This window comes from Grampus griseus (genome assembly GCF_964374135.1).
Source record: "Grampus griseus genome assembly, chromosome: 2".
Classification (NCBI taxonomy): Eukaryota; Metazoa; Chordata; class Mammalia; order Artiodactyla; family Delphinidae; genus Grampus; species Grampus griseus.
This window is the reverse complement of record NC_139018.1, coordinates 22,132,183-22,148,454: the sequence shown is the minus strand read 5'-3', so window position 1 is coordinate 22,148,454 and position 16,272 is coordinate 22,132,183. Positions and strand designations below refer to the sequence as shown.

Here is a 16,272-nt window from a genome sequence, read left to right as displayed (position 1 = left end):
TGGCATGGGGCAAGGAAAGTGAAGTACGTAAGCTTGTTTGGGTGGAGGGTTGCCTAGGGAAACGGAGCACTTGAGAGCCTCTTCTTTCCCCTCTCCAGCCTCCTCTTTGGTGCTGAAGTCACGACCCCATCGATTTCTCCTTCCTCCCACCCCTCCCGCTCTCCTTCAGCCTGAGGGAACCCGAGGCGCAGAGGGCTGAGAATGAGGCGATAGTGGAGGATGAAGACATAGCCTTGGAGCCCCGAGGACAATGAAACCGACGCCCCTGCTGCAGCTGGCGCTGCTTCTTGTCCTGCCCAGGAGCCTGAGGGGGAAAGGGTGTCCTTCTCCGCCCTGCAAATGCCACCAGGAGGACGACTTCAGAGTCACCTGCAAGGATATCCACCGCATCCCCAGCTTACCGCCCAGTACGCAGACCCTGTGAGTACCTGGGAGAGGAGAGGGGAGGACTCAGGAGCCAAAGTCGGCTGGAAAAGGTGGATGGAAGTGCACAAAAAGAGCTTGAGAGGGTTGTGTGTGCGTGTGTGTGTGTGTGTGTGTGTGTGTGTGCGCGCGCGCGCCCGCGCGCGCAATGAGTAAAAACTCCATCGACCAAACGTGGGATTGCTGACGCTCGAGTTACTCATAACACAGAAAAAGTTAACGAAATTTTAGTACAAGATGAAAAGTGAGAGTTGTTCTTTCTAAAGAGCTGCTGTTCTGCACTTCGCCTACTCCCAGCCCTGGCTGAATCTTAATTTTACTTAAGATGTAAATAAGATTAATAGCAACTCAAAAACGGATCCTTTTGATCTTATTTTGGGTGATGAAAGTTGCAAAAAAAAAAGGGGGGGTTCAACTTTTAATCTTTCTAGATGGGAAATTATCTTACCAGGTCTCTTGGTTCATCAAACATTTGACAAAAATTTAATCAGGGCTCTTTTAAAAACACAGTCGTCCCTCGGTATACATGGGGGATTGGTTCCAGGACCCCTGTGTACACTCAAATCAGAGGATGCTCAAGTATAGCATTTGCATATCACCTATGCACATCCTCCTGTATACTTTAGATCATCTCTAAATTACTTACAATACCTAATACAATGTAAATGCTATGTAAATAGTTGCCAGTGTGTGGCAAATCCAGGTTATGCTTTTTGGAACCTTCTGGAATTTTGTTCCCCCAAATATTTTCAATCCAGTGTTTGTTGAATCTGCAGATATGAAACCTGCCCAGATGGACGGTCAACTGAATATCCTTTATACTTCGTCTGGAATTCACTTTGTATGAAGTATCTGAGTTATTTACTCAAATGTGAGATACCCACTGATGTAGTGCATCCAAAAATCTCCTTTGGCTTTGGCATGGTAGAGGTATAAAGAGATGAAATTTCATGAAGTACATTTTTATCTGCGTGTTAAATGTTACCAGATTAGAAACTTGATGTTAAATGAGTTTTGTGTACATCTGTTCCTTAACAGATGTTGAAATCAACGATTGAAAGGATAATTGTAAACAAGGGAAGAAGGCTTTCTTGGGTGATTAGAAATAGAACAGTAGGAAAGAATAGTAAGACAGTCTGGTTTTACTGTTTACTTAACTGGTTAAACCCAGTTAAGGTACAAAAGCTCAGGTTATTAAAGAAAATGTAGGTAAGTGGAAAGCAATGGTGAAGTTGTATTTAAGATTTCCTCAAGAATTCAGCTCATAGGGACATTCAACAGTGGGTTATGAACGTTTTGGACACAGGTGTGTATTTCTATGCTGCGATATCTCAGTTTCTTATCTCACCTGGGTCAATTAGTGTAATAACGTCCAGTGAATAACATTCATTCTCGGGCTTCCCTGGTGGTGCAGTGGTTAGGAATCCACCTGCCAATACAGGGGACGTGGGTTCGAGCCCTGGTCTGGGAAGATCCCACATGGATCAACTAAGTGGAGCAACTAAGCCTGTGCACCACAGCTACTGAGCCTGCGCTCTAGAGCCTGCGAGCCACAGCTACTGAAGCCCGCGTGCTTAGAGCCCGTGCTCCACAACAAGAGAAGCCACCGCAGTGAGAAGCCCGCACACCAGAACGAAGAGCAGCCCCCGCTTGCCACAACTAGAGAAAGCCTGCGTGCAGCAACGAAGATCTCCATGCTGCCACTACAGAATAAAATACGTTCTTATCCTCTTGATTAAACCCCTGCATTGACTCCCCATGTCTCCCATGATAAAACTCTTTTGTACAACCTACAAGATCCTTTAAGACGTAGCCCAGTCTTTCAAACCTCATGGCTCCTACTCTGTCACACTTTTCACTCCTACTGAACAGAATTTCTGGCACTTTCCCCAAAGTTCTTTGCTCTCACAACTAACTGCCTGGGCCTTCCCTTCCACATTCTCTTCCCTCTGCCTAAAGCGACTTTTCCCTTTTCTTCATCTGGCTGATGCCTACTCCAAGGTCCAGATTAGCTGTCAACTCCTTCAGGAAGCCCCTCCTGGTCCATGACCCCTAGGCTGGGTGAGCGACCTTCTCCACAACATTCTGTGCATTCACCCCGTCCTAGCCCTTACACACAGCTTTTCCGTAACTTGATATTTCTTTGAGTGCCTGTCTAAGCAGGACGTGAGCTTCTCTAACACAGGGACCCTGTCATTCAACTCTGGAACTACTCTGATGCTGAAAAAAAAAGCTTGTTAGGTGAATGAAAGAACAAACAAATATGCTGGTCTCAGAGTGTCTGCTGTGTGTGGGGAGAAAGGAGGCCAGAGACATCACGACTTCAGAGACTTCTTTAAGGGGAGCAGAACTTCAAGAGTCATTGAAGAGAAATGTGACTCTGGCAGTGGAAGGGAAGCTGGAATCATTCTGTGTATAGTTCCACCAAGTGATGAGACAGGTAGTGTCAGAGAAAGAGCAATGAAATCAGAGTCAGGATACACATCTCTTCCTCCCTGTCTCACTAACTGTGAAATTAGGTGAGATAATTTATGTGGCAGGACCCAAGTTTCCTTCAGGGTAAAAGGGAGGGTTCCATTAGGTTCTTTCTGATGCCTGTGATGCAATGAGAATAGTCTGAGGGAATCCACTGAATCACTGGATAAAGACAGTAGTGGGGAGAATCTGACCTTGAAAACAGTGGGAAGGTGGGGAGAGGGAGGGCAGGAGGGGAGCTGTTCTGAAGAATGAAGTTATCCTGAGATAGAGAAGAGAAAATTGATGAAAAGTATAGGTTAAAGAGCATGCTAATTTGAACAATGACTGCAGCCCTGGGCAAAAGTAGCAGAATGATTTTCAAATCTTTTGGGGGCAGTAGAACTCTTCTGTGAAAGGAAAGCTTATGAGAGAAGTCAAATATGTAAAGCTAACAATCATACTGTGCTTTTTCCTGTTCTCAGTACTTTATACCAACTCACCCATTGAATCCTCACAAAACCAAATCTAGTAGACGATTTTATTACTCTCATTTTATAGATGAGAAAACTGAGGCACAACAGAAATGAAGCTATTTGCTCAACGTCACACAACTTGTAAGCGGTACTGCCAGGATGTGAAATACTGCAGAGCTGCACCCTGAGCCCCCTGCTTTCAGAGGAAAATGGGTCTCACCCTGCCAGCTCTTCCCCAGTATGGTTGTGAGGCTTTGGAGAAAAAAGTTTGAAAGCTAGTGATGTCCAATAAGCCACAGATAACCTTGGGGGCTATTGTCCCTAGAAATATGCAGTAACTCAGAAAATGGGAGGGTAAGAGGAAAATAAAACAAGGAAAGAAAGAAGGAGGGAAAGAAGAAATTGGGAGGGAAGATTGGGACAGAGGGAGGAAAAGAAAGACTACATATATCATACAAGGCCTTCCCTGCTGGAGCAAACCAGATCCTTGTCATTAAAAACCTGTTCTGAGTGGTAACCCCTATTCCAAATACAGATGCTGTTTAACCATTGCCTAGCCATTTTACAAATTACTATGGTGCAATTTTCCCTAACCCTTACCTTCTATCCACATAGTATGGTGCTGAAAGGTAAAGAGATTGCCTCTTTCTTCACCACCCATACACCTGTCACATGGGCTGGGTGGGAGTTATACTGTTTATGGCTCCCACTGAAACAGTGGTTCGGAATCTTTTCTTCCACTTCCCCCCCTCCAAATGGGCATGATACACTCTCTTTATAACAGTGGTTCTAACTAGGTGAGAAGTGAGGGAGAGCTGGTATCCCTACTCCCTGATGGAACATTCTAGAATCTTTGATATACAGGTAGTCTGAAAAAATTGCTCCTTCCAATTGAGAAGTACTGATTTAAGGGAACGTTAATGAAGCAAGAAGAATAAAATTTAAGTTTTCATGTATAATTATAGATCATATTACCTTAACACCAAGGATAACAAGATTGACCCATCACTCTCATTCAGAGAGTTGCCATTTGCTACTTCTGTGTATAAGAGACCATCCCTTCTCTGAGGAGGTAGATGAGGTTAGACGGCTGTTCTGGATTTCTGTGGATTCTTCCTCAAGAAAGTGCTGCCTTACCTTGCCTTGTCCTTTTAACCCACCTGCTTTTAGTTTATGATGGTGACAATCATTGCCTCCACCCCCTCCATCCCCCGCCTTCCAGAGTCTAGGGCTTCAGTGAAGTAGTGGTTTGTCCATCACGCACTTGTGTGCCTTCAGAAATGTTTCTGAAAGAGTTGTAGCTATTGTTTTCGGGTTCTGCATTTTGCTTCAGTTTTTAGTCATTTGCATTCTGTATCTGTGTCTCTAATTGATGGCCTGTCCTGGTGTCTTCTAAACTGAAGATGGTAACTCACCATCTTCAGGATTTTTGCCTTCTCTGTGTTCTACCCATGCTATGATTTACTCAATATTTTTAGGTTGACTCACTTCTTCAACTAAAAGAAATCTGTTTAGAAGGCTTATATTGTGACTATAAATGGAAAATTAGCACGCCTTGCTCTAAATAGAAGGTAACTAGAAAACTAAATACAATTAAAACATAAATGTAATTCTATTCTAGCTTGAGACTATTGTCTTTGAATGTTCTGAGCCTGAGGCTGCCTTCTCTTTGTTATAAAGGAAGTTTAATAAGTGTTCAAGAAATATCAAAGAGATATCAATCCACCAATCCTTGGTGGTGTCAGAAAGACTGAAGGACAATGGAAAAGGGAATCACTTTCTCACTGTGTGATTCAATATTATTTAAAGCCATGTGGGCATTCCACCTAAAATAATCTCAAGTATCTCCAAGTCACACCTGTTTTACACTTAGGGAAATGTGGATTAATTCTACATTTCACAATTACTTCAGTTACAATTAGCGGTCATAACCTGAATAACATTTGGCTTTAACCTAAAGAGAAGCCCTCTGCTTCAGCACCCATATGCTGTCCAAACACGGACCAATACTTTGTGTCTTATAAAGGCAGCTTCACTTCACACTTCCAGGCTCTGTGATTTATTCTCTGTTATTCTGTGTGAGTATGTGTGTGTGTATATCAGTCAAGGTTTTCATTGGTAAGTAACAGAAAACCCGCTGTGTCTAGCTTAAGGAGAAAAGAAATATTTTGAAAGAATTACATATAATTTACAGAATCATCGTAGAACCAGGCTTTGAAAATAGGCCAAGGCCCACAGCAGGCAGGAAGTTGGAACCACTGCCAACCATCTGGTTGGAACAACTCCATGGACAATACCGTGATCACAGCCACAGAACATCTGTGGTGCTGGGCACCCAGTTGTATAGCTGCTGGACTATCTGTGTGCTGTCATAACTAATTTCTCAATTGTCCCTGCCTCTTTGAATCACCAGCCAGAGAATGATATCCTATGTGAGAGCAACTGATTATCTGGTGTAGGTTACCTGCTGTGTCCTAGCTGCTGGGGGTAGGAAGAGGAAAGAGGTCTCCCTTTATCATTTTTGGTGTCAGCAGTAGGAGATGCAGAATAGTGTCCTTCTAATATTACACACAATGGGGAATTTCCCACCAAAGAGGGGCCATATGCCCTCCACATGGCTCATCACTTCTTTCATTCTGCAAATGTTTATTAAGCACTAGCTATATTCCAGACACTGTGCTAAGCTCTGGATTTGGTGGAGAATGATGCCAACATGTCCCTGTTCTCAGGGGTCTCACAGTCTAGTGTGGAAGCTGAATATTAATCCCATAAACATGTAATTAGAATTGTGTAAGTGTGCTGAGAGTATACTTGGTGGAAATGGGCGGATGGGGGGGGTTAACTTTGACTGGGGTTCAAGGAAGACTTTGAGCTGTATCCTGAACCAGTAGAATTTGGGTATAAGCGTTTCATGGAGGGTGAGGAAGCATTGTTCCAGGAGGTGGAACTGCTCGTTTGAAGAACTTTGGAGAATTCTAACTTAAATGCTGAAGGGTTTGATTAATTCGCTTGGGACAAAGATATTGATGGGCAACAAAATATGTACTACATACTTTCTTCATAATACAATACAGGTCAAAGTGAATTCTGATGTCAGTGGGGGCAGCTTTTGTGTCCAAAGAAGGCTTTTGAGGGTAACTGGTTTTAAAAACAAATATTTGACTCATTAAAGTAATAAATGTAAAACCTAGGGGTTTTTTTTTTGAGTTTTGCATGTATTTATTATTTTATTTGTAAATCTAATTGTAACAATTACTTTAAGGAAGAGTTTATAATTTAATAATATCTTAATAAGTACTTTAATAAAATAATAAGTAGTTTAAATGAATACAAATGTAATATATTTTCTTTTAAAGCATGTGAATATTTGACAAAACTTTCCAAATACTTGGAAAATTCTAGAAAGTCTATTAAATTAAATCTTATAAGTACCAGGAATCCTAAGTTTTTAGATATCCCAGTGCTCTTTACGGGGCAGGAGAATAAAGTGGTTAAGAGCATGCTCTCTGGAGTGAGGTCATCTGGGTTGAATGGCTTGCTGTACTGTTTCCTAGGTATGCTCTTGAGAATGTAGGAGAGAAAAAAATTTCCCCCTACCCTTCTAAGTTCTCGGCTGGGGCCTCTGTAACAGTAACAGATTAACAAAAGAAAAGCATACAAATTTATTTAATATAAGTTTTACATGGCATGACACAGAGCTTTCACAAGGAAATGAAGACCCCAAGAAGCTATTATACCTGAGCGTCTTTATGCTAGTTTTGATGAAGCATGGTGAGCCATGGAACAATATGACAAGACAAAAAAAGGTGTGAGCTAAGTGTAATAAACGGGCAAACAGCAAAGTCTGTTCACTCAGATTCCTCTTGCCTTCCCTCTGTCTTTAGAGATAGGGATGGTCCTTCCCTGCGGGTATAGGGAGGACCTCTCACCAGAGGGTGTTGTGACCTGCTTTGGGAGAAGGTCAGAAAGTCCTCCCTGCACATGCTGTTTCTCAAATTCCTTAAAATACTCAACATGCCAAAGTTCTGTATTTTGGGGTAGCCTGTCCTAAACCCCATCAGGAACATTGCCTGATTGTTCTGTGCCTCAGTTTCTTCATCTATAAAATAAGGATAAAAGTAGTACCTGCCTCATTGGATTGCTGGGAGGTGTGAATGACCTAACACTGTTAAAGAATAATTTTCAAAGGTAGGTAAAATTATGTCTCTCCTACAGCTATAAATTGAACACATTAAAGATTGTGTTTAACTCATTGCAGCGTATTAGTTTCCTAAGACTGCCGTAACAGAGTATCACAAACTGAGGAGCTTACCATAACAGAAATGTATTGTCTCACGGTTCTGGAAGCTAAGTAAGAAATCAAGGTGTTAACACGGCTATGTTCCTCTGAAAGCTCTAGGGAAGAATCCTTCCTGCCTTCTTCAGCTTCTGATGGCCGTGGGAATCCTTGGTGTTCCTTGGCTTGTAGCTGCAGGATGCCAATCTCTGTCTCTTTATTGATGTGGCCTTCTCTCTGTGTGTCTTTGTCTCTGTGTGTCCTTTCCTCATCTTATCACAATCCCAGTCATTGGGTTTAGGGCTCACCCTACTCCAGGATGACCTCAGCTTAACTAATTATATCTACAAACACCCTATTTCCAAATAAGGTCACATACTCAGGTTCCAGGTGGACATGAGTTTTACGGGGACACTAGTCAATCCACAACAAGGAGAAAACTGGTAAGATGTTGCAATCAGCTTAAAGGAGAGCCCACAAAATCAGCACTTTTATAGATGTGGAATACCGAAGTGAACATGCTGATGGAGGCAAAACTAACTTCTTTCATGTGGGGAAGAGTGGGCAGAGTCAACTGAAGCGCTCACAGGACAGAATTTGTGTGTCCGCAGACAAAATTGTTTCGCCTTGTTGTCAGTCATCTACAACCTACAGAGCTGTAAAGTAGCTCTTGTTGAATCAGACTCAATCTTGGAAGAATGTGCTCTAAATCAATGCATAGTTTTCCACTGAAGCATGATTTTGCCCCTACAATGTGTATAAATTGCTTAGAACAGTTACTGGCTCACGGTAGACATTTACAAGTAAACGCAGTAAAAAATAATTTTCTTTTCAACTTAAATCACAGGTTGAAATAAATTACTCAATCATTCATTTTAAATTGGAGTTGCAAGGGCAATCTATTAGATATTCCAACAGCCCAAGTTTAAATAAGACAAAGACCGAACATACCAAATATGTATTGACTATTCTTAAACTCAACACAAACATATTGATACTGTGGATCTGAGTTAGCCTCTCATTTCTATTCTTAATTGTAAAATTTCCCAGGCTAAAAGATGTCTATTCAGTAAGCAAGTTGGTCTTCCTCCTCTAACGAACTCTGGTTTTTAAGGAACCATCCACAGGCTTCCTAAGTTCCTTGTAATTAGGGTTGCCCTATCTGAAAGGAACATTCTCTTGTACCTGTTGTCCAGGTGTAATTAATAGCATTCCTTTCATTCTCAAAGGTGTCCCAATTTGGAGGATAAATTACTAATAAAACATAAAGTCCAGAGGCCCATAGGACATATGGGGACATTCTTAGCCTTGTTTATTGTCACCGTAACTGGGAGACAATAACTTAAAATGGGTTGGTCTCTCAATACCCCTTCAAAATCTGCAATCCCCACATAGTTAGGTAGCTAGCTTCCTTCACTGCTTCAGTTGATTTTGTGTTTCTTTGGCTCTCTTAAGATACTGAAAGTGTCTTCCCTTCTTGCTTACTGTAGGAGCCTCCGAACCTGTCCCGTCTTCCACCCCTGCCCTCCACAGCCTGTTCATACAGCAGCCAAAGAACTTTTAAAATGTAGGTCAGGTCATGTCCCTCCTCTACTCAGGAACTTCTAACAGGGTTCCTAGTTATCTCAAGATAAAAACCAAAGTCCTTCCAGTTTTGGCCCAAAAGGCCCTATGTGATTCAGACCTTCTTTACTTTTCCAATTTTATTTCTTATTACTTTCATTCGTAATCCAGCTTTCACTCCATTGGCCTTGTTGTTCCTCACATTTGTCAGGATTTACATATTTGGTCCTTCCCTGCGTCTCAAACATTATTTTCCCAGACATCCCCACGGTTAATCCCTGCACCTCCTTCAAGTTTCTGTTCAGATGGTACCTTCTCAATAAGGCTTTCCTAATCACTCCATTTAAAATTTAACACTCCTGCTTTAAAACATTTTTTTAATCCATAGCACTTGTCACCTTCCAGTATCTAAGTAATTTGCTTGTTTTTATGCTTCTTGTTTATGTCTTTCTCCACAAGAATATAATCTCCACAAGGGCAAGGTTTTTGTTTTGTTTATTGTTGTTGTTGTTATTGTTTGTCTGTTTTGTTCAGTTATGTATCCCCAGTGTCCAGAAAAGGCCTGGTATATAATCGATAGTCAGTGAGTATTTGTTTAATAGATGAACAAACGCATGAATGAATGTCTCCAGAGGCACTCTAATGTTGTCCCATTGGGTTCTTTGCACCCTTTTATAATTCCTTTTCCAAGTCCTTTAGTTTTATTGCCCTGTTAAGACGGATGGAATTCTGCTTTGTTTCGTATTTTTCCTGGCTATCTGGGACACTACTTCTTTAGATACTGAAGTGACATCCACATCTCTCATTGTTTGTTCATATTACTAAAGACCTGTTGATGAAGATCCTTTGAACTGCCACCCCAAGAAATTAACTACCCCAGTGCTTTCTAAACTTCCCAAAGGTAGGGCTCCTCGGCAAGAGGAAGTGGAGCAGGGCCCCTGGGATAGCTGGGATACTCAGAGGAATCCAGGGCAAGCAGGACATTCCTTCGAAGTCTTTGGTTTATTTTTTCAATTTAACTTCCAAAAAATTACTAAAATTTTAAATTCTTTTCCATCACGTATTTGTTTTTCATGTGGCTTCTTGTATACCTTCCCGGAGTTATTTCCTTGTACCTTCAGGTTAATGCATCTCTGTATTTGAATATCCCCGTCACTTGATCCACAGAAGTGCCTTGATGCACGGAATGGCAGGCACTGAAGGAGGCCAGTGAAGAAGTAGTTTGGGAGGCAGTGCTGTGTGTAAGAGCTCCATGATCAGACCAGCTCTGCAGAGGCCAAGCCCATTCAGTCCTGTTCTCAGAGACCTGGGTCCAGAATGGCTGGTTATGTCACCTGCCCCTGGGTCTAAGTCTGTCTTCGTATATCAGCTCTGATAAAGTAGTAGACATAGAAAACAAATTCACACTACTTAAAATGTGTTGTTAAATGAGTGAACTTTACCTGAATTTATCAGTCAATTAATTGAAATAGCTTTTTCCCCTCCAGAGCTGAGAAATTAAAATGATATCTTTGATTATTTTAATGTTTCTTGGTTGTACAAGGTATGTTTTTTACCCTTCAGGTTAAGATTTATTCCCAGAGAAAACCATAATTCAAAAAAACACATGCACACCAATGTTCATAGCAGCACTATTTACAATAGCCAGGACATGGAAGCAACCTAAATATCCATCAACAGAGGAATGGATAAAGAAGATGTGGTACCTATATACAATGGAATATTACTCAGCCATCAAAAGGAACGAAATTGGGTCGTTTGTAGAGACGTGGATGGACCTAGAGACTGTCATACAGAGTGAACTAAGTCAGAAAGAGAAAAGCAAATATCGTATAATAACACATATATGTGGAATCTAGAAAAATGGTATAGATGATCTTATTTGCAAAGCAGAAATAGAGACACAGACGTAGAGAACAAATGTATGGATACCAAAGGGGAAAGGGGTGGGGTGGGAGGAACTGGGAGACTGGGATTGACACATATGCATTATTGATACTATGTATAAAATAGACAACTGATGGGAACATACTGTATAGAATAGAGAACTCTACCTGATGCACTGTGGTAACCTAAATGGGAGGGAAGTCCAAAAGGGAGGGAATATCTATATGTGTATGGCTGATTCATTTTGTTGTGCAGTGGAGGCTAACGCATCATTAGCCATACTCCAATAAAAATTAAAAAAAAAAAAAGATTTATTAACCAGAGGTTCATGGGCTTCCTAGGGGTCTGTGGTTGGCCTCCTGGGAATCTGTGATAATGTAAAAATTTGTATACAAGAACATTAGGGCATTGCTGAGAGAGTCTATAATTCTTCTCAGATTTTTCAATGAAAATCTTTGGAGGTTTCTTGACCTCCAAAGAAATTCTGTTTTGGCATAATTTGGCATTTTGTGTAACTGGAAGTATACGTTTGGTATCGCCTATAATTCTTTTTATTATAAACATTTTTATTTTACTACAAAGAATGCTTAAACATATATTTAAACAAAAAAAAAGTCTTGATCATTGAATGTGATATATTTTCTCCTGAATACATTAGTATGGTTACTTTTTTATGCCTCACACTTAGCCTGTCCTTTGAATAGGCTTTTCACACAGAAGTTCACTGAATGTGGCTATTCTTCAAGCCAATAGTTTAAAAACAGATCTTACAAGTGTCTAATACCTCATGTCTGGCATCAACTCCTCCACACTGACCCTGTTTCCATTTTCACTGAAGCTGGCCAGTGTGCTTCATTACTCTTTAGCCCTTCATTCCTGCAATTAAAAAATCATTGAAGAAAATTTCAAGTATGGGCAAAATGGTCCCATTTGTTCAAAGCTACAAATTGGATTTTAAAGCATTCCATTTAGATGTCAGACACTACTTACTTTGCTTCATTCTTGTATGAATCCTTAAGATCATTTAGGGTGTTCTGGAAATGTTCAAAACAGATTCTTTTCTTAAAATTACAGAGCAGGCATTTGTGATTTTTAAAGCATCTTATAAATATTACTCTCTTAATGTAGTGACATGTAAATATGGCGTAGGTTTTGCACCATCACAATAGTCCAGAAATTCAAATATTTCATCTTAACTAAACTCCCCACACCCCTTTTGCACCTGGGAAGAGCTCACTGTGTCCCAGTTTTTCTTTCAAAACCACAATCTTTGTATTTATATGATACATAAGCTCTTGGTTTACATTTTCCAAGCATTAGCTTAATTTTACCCACACCCGTGTGTTATCGTAATTACTCAACTCCAGTTAGAGGATTGAAATCATCTCTTCTTATTGCCAGGTCACTCTGTATTTTGTTATTTCAATCTTTTTGTGAGCTGGGAAACGAGAAGGCTAACTTTGGGTGAAGGATGTGGACTTGAGAATAAATAGGCTCTAAAGGGAGGGTGTCAGTGAGGGGCTTTCCTGTGACAGAGTCCTTAGTGGGCTGGGTGACTGCTCTGTTTCCTTCTCAACACATTTTTCAATTATTTCTGGCTTCATGGCCATGGTCCAGAGGTTTGAGATGACCAGAAATCTTACCTCTAGATAGATGGCATTTTGTTCTAGTTAGTTATTCTTCCTTCCTTTCTTCTTTCTTTTTTAAATAAATATTCATTGATCACCTATTAAATGTAAATACCATTCTAGGCATTGGAGATATATAATAAATGACCTCCTTGACCTTACATTCTAGCAGGGGAAATAGCCACCGAAAATAAATTAATAAATAAATAAGGAAAACACATAAAATGTGATAAGTATAATGGAGAAGAATAAAGGAAGGGGGAGGAGGAATGCCGGAAGTTGCATTTTAAATGGTCAGAGAAGGCCCCACTGAGAAGGTGACATTTGGATAAAGACCTGAAGGATCTAAAAAAAACTAAGCCAGGCTGGTATCTGGGTGGGGGGGATTCTGAGTAAATGCAAAGACCCAGAGTCGGGGGGACAGGAGAAGAACACGCATAATATGTTTAAGAAGTAACAAGAAGAGAAATGTAGCTGGAGCAGAAAGAGTTGTTGGAAATGACATCAGAGCAGTTATAGATCATGTTTACTTTATAGATCATTATAAGGTATTTGTGTGTGTGTGTGTGTGTGTGTGTGTGTGTGTGTGTGTGTGTAAAAAATAAATAAATATTTATTTGTTTGTTTTCTGAGTGAGATAAGAAGTTAGTAAGGATTTTTAATCACCCCCCACAAGAAAAATCGCATGAAAAAAAATACCCCCCATAGGTCAGAGTGTTAACTCACCAACCTTCCGGGTTTCTTATGCATGGATGATATAAGAGTTTCCAGATATTAACAGAAAAGCCCCGGGGTGGAAGGCGAGAGGAGCATGATGCAGGGCTGAGATGCAGCACTGTCAGGGTGCACCTGGGTGAAGCCAGCTGGCTTCTGCATGAACCGGTGGCTGCGGAATGGCTAGAGTAGGAGGCACGTAAGGCTGAGAGGATCTCAAGTGAGATATAAGAGAACTCCAATGTAGTTCACTCTTTGCACCACTCAGAATCTGCCCAAGATTTCCATTATATCCTGCTCCCATACGAAAATATGTTATCTGCAGTTTTGTAGGAATGATATGCCCTTACTTCTTTCCTGTGAAAGAGGAGGATACAAGTCCAATCTGCCACTCCCTTCAAGATGCAATCTTTGCAAAGACATAATGCAGGAGAGTTTCAGACATGAGCTAAAGTCTTCTCTGTTGTGTTTGATCCCAAGCTTGTATTTGATACTTATCATCTCTCTGCAACTCCAATCCTAGATTTCTTTCTCCTTCGGACAGCACTTTGACTGGCTGGGGTGATTGCCTAGTGGTATGACCCAGACTTGCACCTCCAAGTGTTCTAAACCCTTAGTTGCCTTGCCCTTTTCAACTATAGTCGCCCCATTTTCTCATTCACCATTATCACTGGCCATAGAAGAACCAAGGTATGTCCCAGTCAAATTCCTGGGTTCTAGTCATACTCCTTGCTGCTAATGTGTAGCAGCCACCCCAGCTTCTCCTGGTTCTATTATTCCCATCAGTAGAGAAACTCCTTTATTTTCCTATTCATGCACTGGTACAAGGAGCCCAAATGACCAGGTGGTTATTATAGCATCAGGCCCACTGTGTTTTACTTTGTGGAAGTTATCTGTCCATCCAGGAACTAGGACCTCTAATCTGGCAGGAATTGAGAGGTTCAAATTCTGGAAGTAGGTCACTGTGGTGATGGTGAGAAGGGCCAATCCTACCAACTCCCCTAGGTCCTCAGACCCAGGTATTCTAGCTGTAAAGAACATAATAGCATACAATGGCTATTGGTTCAGTGTGTATACTTCATCAGATCAGATCCCCAACCCTGCAGGACTTAGTCTCCAAGTTGGAACCTTAGCTGAGCCTTTAATGGGTCAGTCCCTCATTTTATTAGGCAGTCTGCTTCTGCACGATGGTAGGACTAGTGGATATGGCGGTCATGCACCCTTTGTTGTACCTTCTCTGTCATGAAAGGTGTCTCTTGGTTGAGGGTTGTATTGCACTGTTGCACAAGTCGCTTGTTGCGGTATTGTGCAGGATTTCCTACTGGTAGATCAAGCATTTTATAAGCCCTTGAATAGTGGTTCTGGTGGACGTGTTGAGGTCAGGGAAGACAAACCGAAATCTAAAGTAAAAATTCTTTTTAAAATGAATCACTATTTTCTACAGGGTGGAAAGCGTCCAGTGTAACCAAACTGCCACCAAATGGCTGGCTGTTTTCTGGGGAAATTTACCTTATCAAGGTTGCAGCATAGGGTTCTGCTGTTGGCAGGTTGGGATTTTACAGAGGCAGTATCTTGACTAGCTGTGATGAAAAGGAGCCCATGTTTGGCTTCAGTCCCTGTCACCATGGCCGTTTCATTCATGTTCACTGCACCATAGAATGGGTCATCTTGTCCAGCTGGTTGTTGAACATCACCTCTAGGGTGGCATCGTAGAAATTTCCTTAGGGTGATCCAGCCTCCCTTTCAATCAATAGACTCCTGGTCTCAGAGATATTAAAGTTTTTTTCCAAAAATGTGCATCTTAAATTAATGAAATAGAGTTCCTCTTGATGTAGGTCAAGCAGTATTAGAGTGAAGAATTTGCCATGATGGTAATTTTTAGGGTTAAGTTAATGCCTTGATGCCAGAAAACTTGAGTTTCAAAAACAACTAGTTCTTCAGAGTGTTTGGATTTCTGAAAATTGCCATGATTTTTATCTACTATGGTTTATTAATCCAAGTTACTTTTATTACATCATAACAGTTTGAGCAATAATAGGAATTAAATGAGTTCTGTGTACTGCCTTAAAAAACCTATCACTTTTATGTTATTTTCTTTTGTTGAATTATGTTCTGTGTGTGAACTCTGTGTCCAGCCCCATGCTATGTGTTTTCACATATGATATTTCACTTAGGACTCATGGTAGCTCTGTGAGGTAGATGGTTGACTCAGATGAGGAATCTGAGACCTAGAAATGTCATCTCTCTCATCTTTTATGTCACAACGAGTTTAAGTGAAAGGGTATTCGAACTCGGGTGTCCTAACTCTAAATCCAAGGCTCTCTCTACTATTCTGTAGTTCTCTTCCTAAATAACTCCCCACCACCCTCTCTTAATTGATGTGAAATTCATACAGTGCCCCGAGTAGTGTTTAGTACGTTCATAGTGTTGTACAGCCATCACCTCTAGTTCCAAACCCTTTTCATCACCTCTAACGGAGATCCTGTACTGATGAAGCAGTCTCTTGCCATTCCCCCTCGCCACATAGCCCCTGGCAACCATTAATCTGCTTTCTGTCTCTATGGATTTACCTTTTCTAGACATTTTATATCAATGGAATCATACATATGTGACCTTTGTGTCTGGCTTCTTTTACTTCATGTTTTCACATTTCATCCACGTTGTAGGGATAGAAAGAATGTGGGTGATCAGACGAGTGGCCCAGTGCAAAAGGAGATGTAAAAGGCCAAGCTTGGTTTACTTTCAAGATTTTTCATACAGGTTCATTTCTAACACACCTGTATAAAAAGGACCCCCACCCCTTGTCTAAACACCTTACACCTTAGATATAATAATCTGAACACCGAAAATG

General features: G+C 41.0%; 1 protein-coding gene across 2 annotated transcripts in view; it reads left to right on the top strand.

The window, feature by feature from the left end:
* Positions 1-220: 220 nt before the first annotated feature.
* Positions 221-16,272, top strand: part of TSHR (thyroid stimulating hormone receptor) — a gene marked incomplete at its 3' end in the record, with an annotated part of 166,153 nt that continues 150,101 nt past the window's right edge. For both annotated transcript variants that reach the window (XM_082648834.1, XM_082648835.1), the window contains exon 1: positions 221-420. In XM_082648834.1, coding sequence (XP_082504960.1) covers positions 251-420 — 170 coding nt within the window. In that variant the 5' untranslated portion in view covers positions 221-250. The remainder of the gene's footprint in view (positions 421-16,272) is intronic.